At 43.9% G+C, this 16,860-nt stretch overlaps 1 protein-coding gene across 4 annotated transcripts in view; it reads right to left on the bottom strand.

Moving 5' to 3' along the window:
- Window positions 1–286: 286 nt before the first annotated feature.
- Window positions 287–16,860, bottom strand: part of LOC121183013 (LIM domain containing preferred translocation partner in lipoma) — a 128,115-nt gene continuing 111,541 nt past the window's right edge. For all 4 annotated transcript variants that reach the window (XM_041039776.1, XM_041039779.1, XM_041039777.1 and 1 more), the window contains exons 10-12: window positions 8,465–8,643; window positions 7,010–7,130; window positions 287–5,372 (exon numbers count right to left, since the gene is read on the bottom strand). In XM_041039776.1, coding sequence (XP_040895710.1) covers window positions 5,244–5,372; window positions 7,010–7,130; window positions 8,465–8,643 — 429 coding nt within the window. In that variant the 3' untranslated portion in view covers window positions 287–5,243. The remainder of the gene's footprint in view (window positions 5,373–7,009; window positions 7,131–8,464; window positions 8,644–16,860) is intronic.

Here is a 16,860-nt window from a genome sequence, read left to right as displayed (position 1 = left end):
TTGAAGAGAGTGAAGTAGCCCTGGGTTATACTTGTTGGGAATAAATCTCTTTTGTCTGCAGGTATGCTGCTCAGGAGGTCACCGAGAGGTTTCAGAGGAGCACGAGGAGAAGACAGAGAAGGAGCTCATTACCTGAGTCCAGTGGAGCAGGAGCCAAAGGGCAAGTGTTAACCAGTGATGGGGGGTGGGGGTGGGGCTTTGCCCGAATCAGATTTTAAGATTTTCTGAAGAAATCGGACAAAATACTACAAAAGACTAAAAGCAAACAGAGAGGCAGAGACGTAACGAGATTGCAAAGCTTTTATTGAAGAAGAAAAAACAACAGTTGACTACATGCCCCTTCCGATGATCAAGAACAGATGAGATGCTTAACTCTAACAACAGAGGGTCGAGCTCTCTAAGGTGAGCTTCACACTTCGCACCATTCAAGACTCTGCTGCTGCTGCAGCCTTAAGCACCACACCTGATGGAAACACCTACTGTATGGATTTAGAGCTGGCCCAAACAAAAGGGATCCTGTTTATTTACTTTGGCAAAGACGAGTAAACAAAGCAAAATCTTTGCACGAGGCACAGCGAAATATGAAACACACAGCAACAGTTTAGTGATTCAATACTGCTCAGCCAAAGGCACTTTTACAAACATGGGTAGAACAAAGACAGTAGACAACACAAATACACTGGACAAATAAAAGAAATCATTAAATGGTCTTTTCTTTATACTTGTAGCATCAAACTTTTTTTTTTGCAAAGATTCATGTCAGATATTCTCCCACACAGATGTGTGATGTGTCTGTCCATACGAATACCACAAACAGGAGAGTTTAACACAGCCTCAACAGCACTTTGACAACTGACAGCAGAGATAAACTCCGTGCTCATGGACCACACCAGGGTACGCTTTGTAAAAAACGTGTTAATAAGTAAATAATAAAATAAAGTTATGCAACATAAAACCAAAACTGAAAGATGTGAAGGATGTAGAGCTGAGTGCAGTCACAAAATCTGCAACACCTTTCAGATCACACTCATTGTTTAATCCACTCAGTATTGATCAGTGCAGCTTTAAACGAGCTCTCATCCTGTGTGTTGGTAAAAATCTTTGTTATAACACACGTAAGGTTCGACCATGTGCTGTGAACAACATTTCTAAAACATGGCTGTTACATGTCACACACTGTGCGTTTCACTGTTATCACACAGGGTTTCAAAGCAGCTAACTCTGACAGGCAGCTGTGGAAAGCACTTCCTGCAATGCTGTGAACTACATCTGTAGCTCACGCTGCCACTAATTAAGATAAACACAGCTCTCGAATGATTCAACAATGCAATGGTGACGCCTGAGAGCGCAGCAAACGCTGCTGCCTCATCATGCTCCAGCACTGCAGCGACGTGTTTTCCTGTAGAGTGAGAGACAGAGAACCAGTGGATCTCAATAATAAATCCCATTTTGGCTTCAGTAAACTTTGAGGCAATTGTAGAAAAATGAGGCACAAGGGTCGACTTTCCCGCTACAGAGCTCAGAAAAGAAAGCACCGTTCTTTATCCCTGAAGTAGAATCTTAAATGAGCATCACTCTACTACGTATTTAATATATTGACCGTGGAGATGAGAAATTTGTTTTCTCTGCCTCTTAAGTCACGCTGACGTCTTTATTTGCATTTTCAGGTCTGAAAGTGTAGCTGCATGTTCAACACAGCTGTGTAATTATCCGAGCCGGTCAGCAGGCCTCGTGTCAACCTTTAACAGGCTGCCAACATGAGATGCTAACGTCGCCGGATCCCCAGCAACATCGTTATGAGCTGAAACCTAATGACGTAAGTGACATAACGAAATATATGGAGTGCGTATTTCTTTGTCCTCTGTTGCCTAACAACCAGTGGTGATCAGATGTCTCACTGAGTCAAGTGTCAAATGGCCAAAGTAAATATGGACATAATGTCACAGGTATGAACGTGTTTTTTCAAAGTAGAGGAGACAGAATAAGCAGAATAAATGTCTTTAGCTACTGCAGAGAAACGCAGACTTAAACAGCTAATAAATGTGTAATGAGATGGCTATAAATAAACTAACTCGGTTGAGTTTTGTGACTGTTGAGACACTTCAACATGTCTTTAAGACACATTGCTATTTCTTTCTCAGGCAGTGCACTCGTCCGATAGGATTTTCTTAAGCTGTGAAAGTCTTTTTGTCTTTTGTTTTTTTTTTTTTTCGATGTGACTGATAAACTGTCTGGATAAATATACACTTCTATTATTGATGAAAAAAATTCCTCAGGACATGGAGTTGAGGTTGCCTAACCTTGTCACGGACCAGCCCTCGCTTGCTTCCTGCTCGAGGCCTGTGAGGCTGTTCTGTCTGTGCACGCAGTGTATCTGCCAACCGAACACAGAGAGGCCAGCCGCTGTGTCTTTACTGTGTTTTTAGAGAGAGTTAAATGAACATATGAATACATTTGATTGTAAATGGTCGCTCTATGTTTATGTTGACAACATGTCGGAGCAGAAGGTTCATTAATGTGAAGTTGCTTGTCACAGTGAATTTATCAATGGGCTTATTAGCACAGTTATTTACAATATGTTACCCTGGTTAACACCTTGCCACAGTCGAACTGATCCAATGAGTCTGCTGTTATCAGATATTACTTACAACAGATACAGTATATGGATTTTTTTTTTGTTTGTAATAATCACTCTCTGATATTCATATGGAACCAAGCACAGCTACTTAACGTGTGAGGAACACAGGAGGAGGAGAATGTTCATCAGTCCCCGTGTACACGGCCAGTGATGGAGGCTTGGGATTATGTGGCTGACTGTAAACCAATCCCACAAATACACTGACAACCAGCACTTGTGAATTACATTGTGTTTGTTATTTAAATGTACCCTGTGGAGTTTTCATGTAAACAAATCTAACAAACATGTGGAATTCATATCCTTTCTTATAAAAGACTTTGCATCTGCAGAATTGTTTGAATATTGTAAAGTGTGTAATGTTTATATCTCTTTACTCGTTTTTGCGGGTGTATCACTGCACTTCATCGTATGTCTCTGACACCGTTAATCGATCAGTGCAAACGTGTGAAACCAGCTGCAAAAAAATACACATCACGTCACACGTGTGCTCGGTGATGCTTGGACAATCCCCCAACTCCTCCGACGTAGAAGCAAGATCCCCAAACTGAAAGAGGCATTTTGTGTTTGCTCTGTGTCTGTCACTGTCTTACTCTGGCCTGGAGGGGCACCAACTCCACAGGGTACATTTCACTCACCATCATCACGTGTTAGTACTTGTATTGTTGTATATTGTATATACTTATCAAAGTTAAACTACAGGTCCAACACCTTAATGGAACAAATAATAAAATCAGTCATATGTGGGGAAACTCTCCAGGTCCCTTCTTCACCCATCAACTTTAAACAAACACTAAATATTAGAGACGAGTGTCAATGGAACAATCAATACTGACATACAGCACAGTGACGCACAAAGTCACACAGTACCAACAGCATAGTTTGGATTTCAGGATTACTATAAGGACACTTATGCTTGAATCTGTACAGGTAAAATATTTCCTTATTCATAAAATTTCTTATAAAGTGTCGATGCAATTAATATAAAAAAATTGCATAGCCATGTGATATTCATCATCCCTGCCAGGCTACGTACAGCATACCCCTGATCTAATCCATGGCACGGTGAACGAGCAAATCTATCTGCTCACAAACTTTAGAACTCAACTCAAATGTGAGGCCGTGTTCGTATGAAAGGAATGTCATGATTGTACTGTTCAGGCCAACAGAAAATAATCTACTGTGTACATCAAAGTCAATTCTACAGGAAAGTACAAAGAAAATATTGTGTTAAAAAGGGGGAATTGCATTCAACAGCCGCCGACTGCAAGTTTTGTTCTCGACACTGAAAGTGACTGTCTGTGATTCCTGTGGTCCCGATCATCACACTGACCGTAAGGTTTAACACAGCTGCGTGCACAGTAAGCACACAGGAAATATGGCAGTTTGAATTCAGTTCTTTGGCGTTCGGTTCGTTTTGTAATATTCAGCTTCAGCGTGTACTTTTATCCCTCTTTGTGCACAGTCAGTGGATTTGCAATGTAATAAAGAACAAACTGAATGTTCTAAACAATTTACTGCAGACTGTTTTTTCTAAATACTGCTAAAGCTACAGTCATAGACACATCCATCCATGATGTCTTCACCTGCAGGGCAGATGTGTCAAAACATTCTGCATGTTCCAGAGGAGTCACGCTCCATTTTAGGTCACAACAACCAGACCAAGACTCGGGCTTGTATGCACAAACGCATGGATGTGCACCGCGGCTGAAAGATACAGGGTGAAGATTATTACGATGTGAGATAATAACACTGAGTGGTGATGTATATGGTAACTGTTAACTGATGGATGTGGAGTGATTTTAACCAATAGTTTAACATTTTGGGAAATATTCTTACTTGTTTTCTTGGACGAGAAGGTTGAAGCCACTTTTCTATCTGTGTGGCAGCTTTGCATGAAGACGGGAAACAGGGAAATTAGCTGGAGAGGCTCTGTCCAAAAGTAACGAAATCCACCACTGAGCAGCTCCGAAGCTCTAACAATAAACACATCACACCAGTGTGTGCAGCTTTACGGGGGGTTATGTGGTTATGTGGTGGACTATTTCTTGACCAAAAGCCCATGACCCCTCTGAAAAACCCCAAATGAGATAAAACATGAGTGAACTTTAAGAATACAGGTAGGTGGATTTTTTAAAGTTTGGACAGAGAAAAAAAAATCCTGTTTTGCGTAAGATATGAAAATGGCTTCGATATTCTCATCTAACTCTCAGCAAGAAAACCTGAGAACATATTTCCCCAAATGTTGAGCTATTTAACGACGACACAGTTAAATAAACACTCAGCCTCTTCTGCTGTGATTGTACCGAGTCAATACATAATGTATACATGTGAACATGTGATGCTATGTTTTGTTACTGAAGGTGAATATATATATATATATAGAGGGATACATATGTGTAATGCTGAGGAATGCAAGCGTCTGTGGATGGGTATGTTTGCAAGAGAGAGAGAGAGAGAGAGAGACAGAGGGACAGAGAGAGAGACAGAGGGACAGAGGGACAGAGAGAGAGAGAGAGAGAGAGAGAGAGAGAGAGAGAGAGAGAGAGAGAGAGAGAGAGAGCGAGTGCTGGGTTATCACAGTGGAGGTGACCGGGCGGCGGGTTGCTCAGAGGTCAGTGGTGGCCTTAGCGGTGAGGGCCTGGATGCGGCTGGTGTTACAGTTTTTGCAGAGGATGTGTCCGTCCAGAGGGTAGCAGCCCTGGTTATCCCCCTCTGACAGCAGAGAGCCACAGTCCTGCAGGACACAGATACTCTGTTAGTCCACAGACACAAACAGAGCCATTATCCACGCTCACCCATCAGACGCTCGCTGTGCTCACACACTAAATGAGACATTTACTGCTGTTTAAGAACCATCAGCCTGTGTCAGGTTACAGGAGGCTCTCAGCAGCAAAGCCAGAGTTTTGGTTTCAGATGAGCCGACGAGTCACTGGTTGTTACTGGTTAGCAGTCAGATAAAAACCCATTTCTTACACTTAGACTTTGATCCTAAACCTGTTTTTTGTCTTTGGAAATGTTTATAGTTGGAACAAACTATTTATTTATTTATTTCAATTATTTGTCTTTCTTTGTTTTGTTGTTGTTAATTTCCTTGTCACGGGTATTGATCCAGTGTTTGGCTCAGAGCAGCTGTGTTTGCTAACTGAACCTTTTTTGTGCAGGTGAAATATTATTTTTTTAGCCGTGCTTGCAGTGGCTATACAGAGGCAACATCACCACTTTGGTCCAGACTGAAATATCTAAACAACTATTAGATGGACTTCCAGGAAATTTTGTTCAAGTATTCATGATCCTCAGAGGATGAATCCTCACGGTGGTGATTCATGTTCCCCTTTGGATGAACTGTGGTGACCCCTGAGTGTTTTATCTAGCGCCATCGCCAGGGCAGAGGTTCCTGTTTGCTTGTTTTTTCCTCTGTCGTAGTTTCTCAGGGAAGTATCAGACTCCAGCTCTGCTCTGATTGATCCAGTCTGGGAGCAGACTGACTCTCATTCATTCACATCACAAACACTGGAGTGATGAGTGTTTGTGTCTTTATATGTAGCTTGTTCTGCTCTGTTGTGGTTACCTGACAGCGCCTGATGAAGGGCTCAGTCACATCGAGACGTCGCTCTGTTAAAGTACAGTGCGCGGATCTTGTGTCTGACTCCTGCCCTCAGTTCCTCAGCTTGTTTTTTGATCCAGCAGCTGTAAAACCCTTTACAGATGTTACAGGTGCTGTAAAACCTTTGTCATTTTTTTGGTCTTGTTGTTTTCGTGCTTAGTGCGCTCTGAAGTCTGTCTTTTATTTCACACAAATATAAATAAACACATTGCTTTGGCATTATGTTCTCATTGTCTTTGACAGTGTGTTACACTTCTCTCTCTCTCTCTCTCTCTCACACACACACGCACACACATTGAATTACAACTCCACCTACTCACGTCTCCCTGGAGACAAAATTTTTCTCTTGTTGAGCCCCTTCAGCTGAACTAATCTGCTTTGCTTTTGTGTGACCTTTATGTCTGCCAAACGCTCCGTGTTCTCACACTGGCACGGTTCTTTGACAGCGTGACACGTTACTTCTCTTTTAGCCGGGCACATAACGTCTCAGAGCAGCTTATCAGGCGGCGAGCGGCGGCTGACTGATTGCTTACTATGTAAGTCCATGAACTTTGCAAAGGAGAGATGGAAAGCTATTTTGAGGCAGGTAAGAGAGGGATGATTCACTCGTCTCACTGAAAAGGTGACTTGGGGGACGGGCATGTTTATGCCTTACACCTTCCATCCACGATCACTGTCACCTGCAGCTGTGCAACATGGTATGTAACCACCGCTGCTAATTATAGGGAGCTCACATACCAAGAGAGATAAACACATGCAGCACATACCTCACAGCGGTAACACTGCACGTGGAAGTCACGGTCCAGCGCCACAATACGGACGGTCTCCTCCTGACCCGGTGCAGGCATTATAGGCTCAGAGCACACGCAGCAACGTGGAGCAAACTTCCTGCGAGAAACAACCAAGAGCGACAGGAATCAGCTCAGGACAACGACAAACACTCTGTGGGAAGCTCAGTGAAGCACAGCACAGTGAGACGAGCAGAGCCGCAACATTATGATTTTAGATGAATCTGTCGGTTACACTGGAGATTAAACGATTAATGGTGGAATATTCCCATCACAGCCCTGAGTCATGTGTTCAAATGGCTGGACTTGTCTGACCAACAGTCTGTTTGCTGGTCCAAACATTTGCTGTGTTTCAGTCTTTTTAACGGGAATAAACTGATAAGACTGTCGTGGTTCACATTCTCAAAGAATTACTTAAAAAAAAAAAAGGAAAACTTTATTATTATTTTAAAGCTCAAACATTGAGGAGCCACTAAAAGCTATATTTGCTCTTCTCTGAAATATTTTATGTAAATAGAATTTTTAAGGAACTGCTAAATATAGCAGGACTTTTACAAACATCATAACTGACTCTCACAACAACATTTACAGAACAAACCTTCAAACCAGTAAATCTGGAAATACCTTCAGCAGGCAGAGGCCTATCTAACAATAAGATGAATGAGGATATGAAAAGTACGCTGAGTTTTCAGGTCCTGTCAGGTGGCCAAAGGCCGGGTGGACACTTCTTCTATTGTACATGCTTATTCAGTGCTTAAGAGTCGGGAAGCGAAGGGGGGGGGGGGGCTTTGGGGAACCACGGCCATACAGTATTAGCCAGAAGAAAAAAAAAAAAGGCAGCTCAGTCCGGGGCATTACTATTCCTCGACACAAAGGGCTGCACTGCTGAGGTCACGCTTGTCATGTGGAATTAAACAACAGCCCAGTGCAGCGACTCCACAGAGCAAAAGCTGTGCAATCACACCAAGAGCCAGCTGTTTACTTCTGTTTCCCTTCTGGTCACTGAGTAAGGGAACATTTCTGGTAAGGTGGTGGTTATGCAATCAGGAGTGTGACACAATGACAGGAATTTAATTCAAGTGTATCTCTGAATCTCATAAGGTCACTGGGCTTGTGAAACTGTTTGCAGTGTTTCCCGAAGAGGAAGCACTCGGACCTTGTATTGATAAAGCTTAAATACATCAAGGATTTTAAAGTAGTACAACCTGATTTTTTGGCCACTTGGTGGCAGCGGAACAAGCTGTAAACACAACATATTATTACCTTATAAATTCGTGTTAGCATGGAGTTGCCTAATTACACATCTAACAGACAGAGAGCGACATTATATGAAGTCAGGTGATGACTCTTTTATTACATATGCTCATTTGATCCATTGTTGATATATAAATATTGATTAGCGCAGCTCTAAATCTCATGAAAACTGTTACTTACTTGTGAAAGTCCTCGATGCAGTGGATGTGGTTGGAAGCGTCCACGGTAAAAGGGATGCCGTCCAGGCTGCGGTGGCACACCACACAGGTGAAGCAGTGAGGGTGGTAGGCTTTCCCTGTGGCCCGCAGGATGCGCTCCATGATGGGCTTACTGCAGATGGTGCAGGTCTCAAGGGTGTTCTGTAGACAAGCGCAAAGACACCCACATGATCACCGAACAGACCTGATGATGAACGCACTGATCCTAATGAGACATTTACAACGGACCTTTAAGTGCTTGTGTACAATCTGCACTCACCTACTAACACATTTTAACCAGCATGAAAACTCTGAAAAAGTTTTTCCCGCATTTCCCTGTGAATTTAAACTTCCTGTTTCCAGCGCTACACTTCAGGTGGCTCTGTCCTCAGATGCCTCCGAAGCTGAAGGAATCTGATTAGCACTCCCCTCGAAACACAAACACAGTCATTTATCAGCCGCCCTCACCCACACTCCATCCTCCCATATGCAAGAGTGTGAGCAGTAAATACTTCCACTTTGTGATGACTGCAGGTTTTCTGCAGCCAGGCGACTGGGCAGGCGGCCCGCGGGGGGACGTGGCGGCCGCCTGCCTCTGACTTATCTGTGGCATCTCTCTTCTTAATATCTGCCGAGAGACGCCATTTGTTATTTCAATATTTTTATAAATAACGACTGCCTCTCTAAACAGCAATGCAATTACGGGGGGGATGGATATATCATGTGAGGGTGATCAATGTGCGGCCTGATGTGGCTGTGTGCGCGCTGATGGGCCCCACTGCTGCTGCTGCTGCTGCGTCTCGCTCAGGCATTTCCTGGATCTCTGCGTGTCTCTGCTCTCCCCCTCTTTCTGCGCTTGGCTGGGCTAAAGAGTGCACGGTTCAGCTGTTCGCATTGGCTGCCGCTGTAGTAGCAGAGCTGCCTCAGTGTTTCCAAACACAGCTCGGGGTGTGTAGCAACACTGCGCTGCGTCATCGGCTGCCTCCCGGACGCGCCGCTGGGCCCTGCCGTTTAAAGTGACACTTGCGCGGCCGCTCAGCCGAGGTAAACCCCCGGCCGTCCGCGGTCCGGCCGGAGAGCACGTGCACTGACGTTTGTAGTCTATATGCAAATGAGCGAAGCGGCTTTAGAGGATGAGATTCACTGAAAGTACAATGTGAAACAGCTTCTGACTCGATTCTGTGCTGTGTGATGTGTGAGTTCAGCTTCTCGGGCCTCCTCACTACACCGCTGTGTGCCACTGCAGACGAGAGCAGCTGAAGTATGACTCCAGGCCGGAGAGAAGTGATTTAAAAAATGGCCGTTTCTTCAAAGCACTCCTGGAGAGGCATTATTTCATGAAAAGCAATGTGTGCAGACAAGCTCTGCATTCTTATTTTCTTTTTCTCCCCCCCTCCTCCAAGACGGTAATAGAAATAAACATTATTCCCAGGGCAACATTTGTGTATAAACAATGTCCATATTGCAATCCTGCTCGATCCTGGAAGTGGAATAAAGCCTTTAATGAGCTCGCTGCACTGAGCCCTTGAGGTTTGCCTCACGCACGCACACAGAGGCAGAGAGAGGTAGAGGTAGAGAGGGGGAGAGAGAGCGAGAGAGAGAGAGAGAATATATTTGCAACCTGAGAATGTGAGTAAGATACCAGGGCCAAACAGCACTAAACCATCCTCAACTCTTACTCATCTGTCTGCATTTCCACTTACTTATTCTCATCTGCCCTTCATGTGGGAATACCTTGCCCTTGTTTAGCTTAACTAGAGCATATGATTTCACAGCACACAGCTCCTCCGGGCCATTGTAATGAGTACAGTACTCAAAAGACAAAATTTCTCTCTTTATCCCTGATGGTAAGATTCTATGACCTCAATTCATTCTGCTCAGCCTCCGTAGTTTTATTTTGATTTTTGATTTATTTTTTTTATTCACTCGTGACTCTTTTTATTTGGTATTAGGTAACATTTATTAGCGCTCTTACACAAACCTGGGTCTGATGTCAAAGTTTAGGAAATTCTGCATAAATCACTCCAAGCCCTCTCTGTCAGTTATCCAGGGCCTTCGCAGTTTGCCACTAGAGGGCTGTATATGTCTGCAGATGTCCGGGTTTTGCTTTTCCCCTGACTAAATGTGATGTATTCAAGCATATGTATTCTTTTTTTTCCTCCCTCTCCCTCATACATTTCTCTAAGTGTTTGCCCAGAAGGCTAAACAAATGTCTAGGCAGATGAGGTAAAGTGAATTTAGGTCAGACAGCTTCTTGCTGAACTGAGGGGTGAGTGGAGTGCGGTAAAGTCAATTGTGGCCCCTTTTTCTCACTGTAAGTCGTTTCCTTTTGCCACGACGTGCTCTCCTAGTCTCACACCAAACACACTGATGCCCACACACTCTGGCCAAGCCTCCCACTATTTAGCATCGGGCTCCCTAACAACGTTTGACACAGCTGTCTGTTAGAACGAGGAGTGTGATGGCAAACAAAGCATGTAAGAGGGAGTTAAGAGGCCCCATGTGCTCTGCTCTGAACATGAGACACAGGCCTGATGGACTAAGACAGAAACACAGATGGTGAAACAAGACAAGCGATTCATTTCAAAGTCATTTAGTCTAATAAAGTCTTCAAACTTCAGTTTTATAAAAGGAAAAAGCTGATATAGTGACATCATTTGATTTTTACTGTAAATCAGCTTGTACTGTGTAAGTTGGATGAAATGACACAGTCTTTAGACTTACTGAGACAGGTACAACAGCTAAATTAGAAACAACATTCAAACATCAACCCAGTACTAAACTAAATATGATAAAAATCAGGACTGTAACTATTATTTTACTGATTCAACTGCAAATGATCTTCTCGATAAACCGATGAGTTGTTTGGTCTATAGAACATGAGGAAATAGTGCAAGATGCCCATCATAATTTCCAAGATGTCTTCAGATAATTTTTTTTTGTTCTTTCCTGTTCCAGTATATTCAGTGTAATATAATGTGTAACAGAAAAAACACAAATCCTCACACGTAGGAGCTGGAACACCAGCTAAAAGGAGTGAAATAAAGGGGCTCTTTTTCATCCCCAATCAAAATAGTACAAATAACTGAGTTTACATTGTGTAATTTTTCATGCTAAACACTGCTACAGGTAAAACTATGCTGGAACAAAGACGTATCTTCCATGAAACGGTAAACAGCTGGGAATCAGCTGTGGCGTATTGCAAAGTTTAAGCCGTTCGCCATCTCCTCCGACCGTATCAACACAAATTTTAGACCTATCTGTTCTTTTTTTTTTCACGTGGCCAAGTCGGTCTGACAGGAGGCAGGCTGGAGTTCAGCGAGACTGCACGCGATTTATGACCTGGCACGCTGAACTCGCAATGGGCCAAATTTACAGATGATCTGTTTCAGTGTGTGTGTGTGTGTGTGTGTGTGTGTGTGTGTGTGTGTGCGCCCAGACCCTCACAGAATGTGCTGGTCAGTGCCAGGCCACGCTGTGTGAATTAACTACACCCTGCTGAAGGTAGCTCGGCGTTGTCTAACAAGAGCTTGTTCGACAGACAGATCGGAGCTCTGCTGCAGTGTTTGGTTTCCTCTGCAGTGAATAAGAGATACTGACTTGGTGGTGAACTATGAGTCAAATCACTGACCCTCCTACTTCCTGAGGGAAGGTGTCTGAAGACTTAATGAACCTTGACAAGCAGCTTTTCTCCCTTTTATTGCTTAATATGGGTCAATCAGGCAGGACGAAGTCAAATTATTTTGCCAACAAATATATAAATATACACTCAGGAAGCTCATTTTTCAACAGAAAGTTCTATAAAATAAGAAAAAAGAAGTGGGAAATGAGAGAGTTGAAGGAACTATGGACTCGTCACGTGAGCTGATAAGACAGAGAGGAAGAGAGAAAGTTACAAACTGCATGGGTCAAAAAAGTAATGTCAGAATATCACGTAAAATCTAACACAATGTGCCGCGGCTTTAGAGGAACAGTTTCACGTTTTAGGAAACATGTTTATTTGGTTTCTCGCTGAGACTTAGGTGAGAATTTTGATGGCATTCTCACATCTGTACCGCGGACGTATCGACACCCCATTCAGTACTATTACATTCCTCCCAACAGAGCAGCGACAGGCAAGCAGCGGGCTGTGGGCCCAATCCAGCCCTCCAACAAAAAAACTACCTACTACTCATGGTGTTTATTTCAGAAGTGAATGTTACTCAGGCCGTATTTATTCGAGAACTGTTTTTTGGTTTGTGCTTTTTAAAACGTGCTCAGTTTCATCCATCCTCTAAAAGCACCACACATTCCATCTTTTATTGTGAAACTCCTGTGTGAATGAAAAAGTCGACGTGGAACCTATCAGTTTATTTCCTGTTGTCTGAAGTAAGTTCGCCAGGAAGAAGCAGAGTTACCTCACTCACAGCTGACCTGGCACCAGTTCCTGTTCATGCATATTTAAAAAGTAGATCTGGCAAAACTGTCCCTCAGTCAGTGTGTACAGAGCCTGACGCTGCTCTGTGAATCAGAACGGTGGTTTCCCTAGAAAGGATTATTGTAACAGTGATGCAGCAAATGTATTGAACAGACATTAATTAAGAGGTTCTGGGAGCTACCTCGAGTCAGCTGTAAATGTCTTTTGACAAAGTGACAGGCAGGATTATCATGGTCAGGGTTAAAGAGGGGGAAAATAACTTGTTTTCCAAGTTCTTAAGCCAAATCACAGAGGTCTCAGCCAGCAGACAATGCCAGAAATCTGCTTGGGTTGAGGGAGGCTGGGAGGCTTAAATCTCCACACATTTGCGGAGGGATTGTGGGAGCACCACCCTTCTCTGATCCGTGGTCCGCTCAGGCTGCGGAGGTGGAGAGGTCCCTGTGTGACTGTGTGTGTGGACAACTGAGCTTCCTTTCAGCTGGTTGCGTTCCGTGATCGTCTTCCCCCACCTCGTCCCTGTGAAGGTTAACAAGTGAACAACCCCCTGCCATTTCCGCTCCCTGAGGTCCAGCTCTCACCCGAGGCCCTCGACATGATCCCATCCCCGGCCCTTGACATTCAACTTAAATTTAATTTTATATCAGTGATTGCTTTCCAGTGACCGGCGCTCCCTGGCATCCGCACTGCGTCCATCTGTCGGTGCAGTTCCTTAGCATCAGGCCCACAGTGTGAGCACATGAAGATGTATTAACATGACTTGACTCCTTTACAAAATCCTGTCATTTATAAGCGTGTTATGTAAATCACCCACTCGTATCTTTTCTGCTGCCTGGATGCAGATGACTGAGGTGTGTGTGTGTGTGTGTATGTTTTTTTTTTTTTGTTTACGTGTGGGTGTGAGCAAGCAAGTCATGCAGTGGAAAGTGATTCTCCTAATGGTTTGCTCACTCTGGGGATCAGTGACCTTGAAACTATCAGCTGTATAATTCACAGACGGAGCATTTGTGACACTCATCTGTGTGCACGCCAGTCAGTCAGGACGAGGGCACCGAGGTTTCAGTGTCTCTGACCTGGAACGGCCCTGCTTCCTCCGAGTGTAGGTCTACCCTGCTCGGCTCAGCTCAGTCAGTCTGTCTGGGTAATAAATTCACACCGGGGTATGGACGACCAGTGCGTGCAGGATTGGGATGGCATCCTGCCAGAGCCCCCTATCCTGATTTGTTGTTTACTTTTATTTTATATCTCTGCCTGGACGGTTTACGAGCAGCCTCAGCCCTGACACCCTTCTCACCAGCAGCTGCTCTGCCTGTGCAGGTTTCACACAAGTTTTGACAAACTAACAAATGTCAAACGAGATTTAGATATTCATACGTTCTGTTACACTCAGCCGTGTTGCCGTGTTTGTTCACACAGATTTCTTAATTTAGCAGCACGATAACGTCATGCTAAAGCCAACGTGAAGGGACAGGGCCGACACACAGATCGTGCCTCGCTCAGGCCTTTCTTCAAAGAATAAAAGGTGGCAGTGGGGGCCCTGATCTCTCTCTCCGGCTCAGGCAAAGTGGCCGGCCTGCCTGTCTGCCTCTCTGTCTTAAATTCAGCTCCGCAGCAGAATGTGACCCCTCTGGACTTTGGGCAATGTCTCCTGCTCTGGTTACAGAGAGAAACTGACAAAGACCCCGGCAGTAGTTCTCTCATGCCATGAGTTAGAGTGACATTGTGGTGGGTCAGCACTGGGTCACGGATATTTTTCTCCTGCTCGCTCCTGGGGGGGAGGAAATGTGCTTAGACAAAAAACATGAGGAAGCTTTAGAGGGCCCGGTGTTTGGAATCGCTCTCTCGTCTCTTGTCCAAACAGTGTATTCTAATAACAACACACTTGCTTTTCATTTACTTGCTTGTAATGGATAGGACAGCTGCATTTCTGTATTTCAGATCACTAATAAGAAATAATGACCTGCTTGAGTTTAGTGGGCTCACACCCACAGTACACCACAATTATACACACATATAATTGTCTTGGCAAGTCTGGAGAGGTACTAAGATGTGAAATCCTATTCATGCAAGTGCTATCTAATTGGCTCACTCCTTTGAGGAATTAGACCAAGTTAATCACGACTGAATATACAGAACTCAATTAGAACTCTGCAAGCTAATGCAGACAGCCATGAATATTTGATGACCAAGTCAGCAGAAAGCAAACCTCTGCGTGTTCACGAGCGTGCTTCAGACGACACGTAAAACCAGGGTGGGAGTGTACCTGCCGTCGCCACTCGGCGTGCGTGTGGCTTTTCTCCCAGCGTGAGCAGCAGCTTCGCAGCCGCTTGCAGACACGCAGAGCCGCCAACGGCGAGCTACAGCGCCACAACGACGAGCATATGGGGGCCCTGAACTCACCACGCTGGCTGCAAGCCTCTGGATCTGACTACCTGGATATCCATCACGGAGGAGTGACAGGTGTGTGGGTGGTGTGCAGTCATTTCTAATCAGAGCCATATTACTGTGAGGGCAGCTACATTATAAGCTTTCTGTTTTTTGTGTTGTTCTGTTTGTATCGCTGTGACTGGATGTGAGAGATCATCCCCTGTGATTGGATGTATTGTGTATTCCCTCTCTCAATGACAGCAGCAGCTCTAGGGGAGTTCTTGGGGATATCCCATTGTTAGATGGGAGAGCAGTGTGGTATGATGTGCTGTGGAGGACATCCATCACCAGGAGCCCCAGTACAGCTGACACCACGCCTGTCGCCTCTGGGTGCCGTGCCACCCTCGGAAACTTCCCTCTGCTGTCTAGATTGTATGATTATGGTGCGTTTGAAGTCATTTGTAAAATTCAGTAAACAACTAGAGCAGCACTTCAGTACCTTTTCTTGTCTGATATAAACCTGCATCACTTTAGATGAGCTCAAGTAAAACTTCATCAGCACCACCATCATCTTCATTTCAACCGATTTTAAGTAACCACAAGAAAAAGTGGATATGGTTAGCTAACCATTTATCTGTTTCACCTGGCTAATTATGGCAAATACTTTCTCAGGCTCTCTTAGCTAACTATATGAACCATTTATCCATAACCTTTGCAAACTATTTCAACTTGTAGTTTTAATCCACTTTCGCACCACAAACGTGGTTTTAAGGTGTTAAAACTGCCTCAGGCTGGGTGGAGGTGTGTAGCTGTTCTACTAAAGATCAGAATCACACAGGTTTGATAGATTCTATTTGGACGTTTGATAGATTCTATTTGGACGTATTTTCCTCCAACATAAATCATTCACTTCATGAATTAATTCTAAAGTGTTTGTGATCAGGAGAAGAAAAGCTAAGCAGGATGTTTTCGCCCACATTCGGAAAATGTATCATATTTAAACAAACTGTATAATTTGCATGATCTGAAATTAGTGGGCATGTGGTAAATTAAACGTTAAACATACATAAAACCGATTTACAAATAAATCAGATTTTCCTACACTGTCACTTCATTAATCATCAGTTATTAATCAGATAATTCGTGTTATTCTGTTTGACTTGTGTCAAAAAGCACCTCAGCAGTAACAGTTAAACTGAGTGCCACAGATAAATTGCTTTCTCTCAAGATCAGTAAAATGGGTCTGCATGTGAAAATTAATTACACAAAAAGAAGAAGCCTAACAGTTACGCTACTAAGGAGGCTACATGAATGGGCGACCAATGAGGCTGACATCAGTACTTTCCAAGACAGACAAACAGACGCAGAGGGTAAAAGCTCCTCAGTCAATCATGAACGCTTCCCGGTGACTGGCAGGTCAGGACTACTGTGTGCAGTTCTTCCTTTTCAATAGCAGAATGGAAAATCTTTGGGAGAGCGCAGCCAATGAGACCAAAGCCCATTTATTTTAAATAACAGAGCCACGGTACAACACCAGATAATGAACGTAATTACATTCAAGCAAGTTGGTGTCCGTGACCTTGGTGGTCTCTGAAATT

Source organism: Toxotes jaculatrix, chromosome 6, assembly GCF_017976425.1.
Source record: "Toxotes jaculatrix isolate fToxJac2 chromosome 6, fToxJac2.pri, whole genome shotgun sequence".
NCBI lineage: Eukaryota > Metazoa > Chordata > Actinopteri > Toxotidae > Toxotes > Toxotes jaculatrix.
The sequence above is the reverse complement of the archived record's forward strand: the minus strand, read 5'-3'. Positions and strand labels throughout refer to the sequence as shown.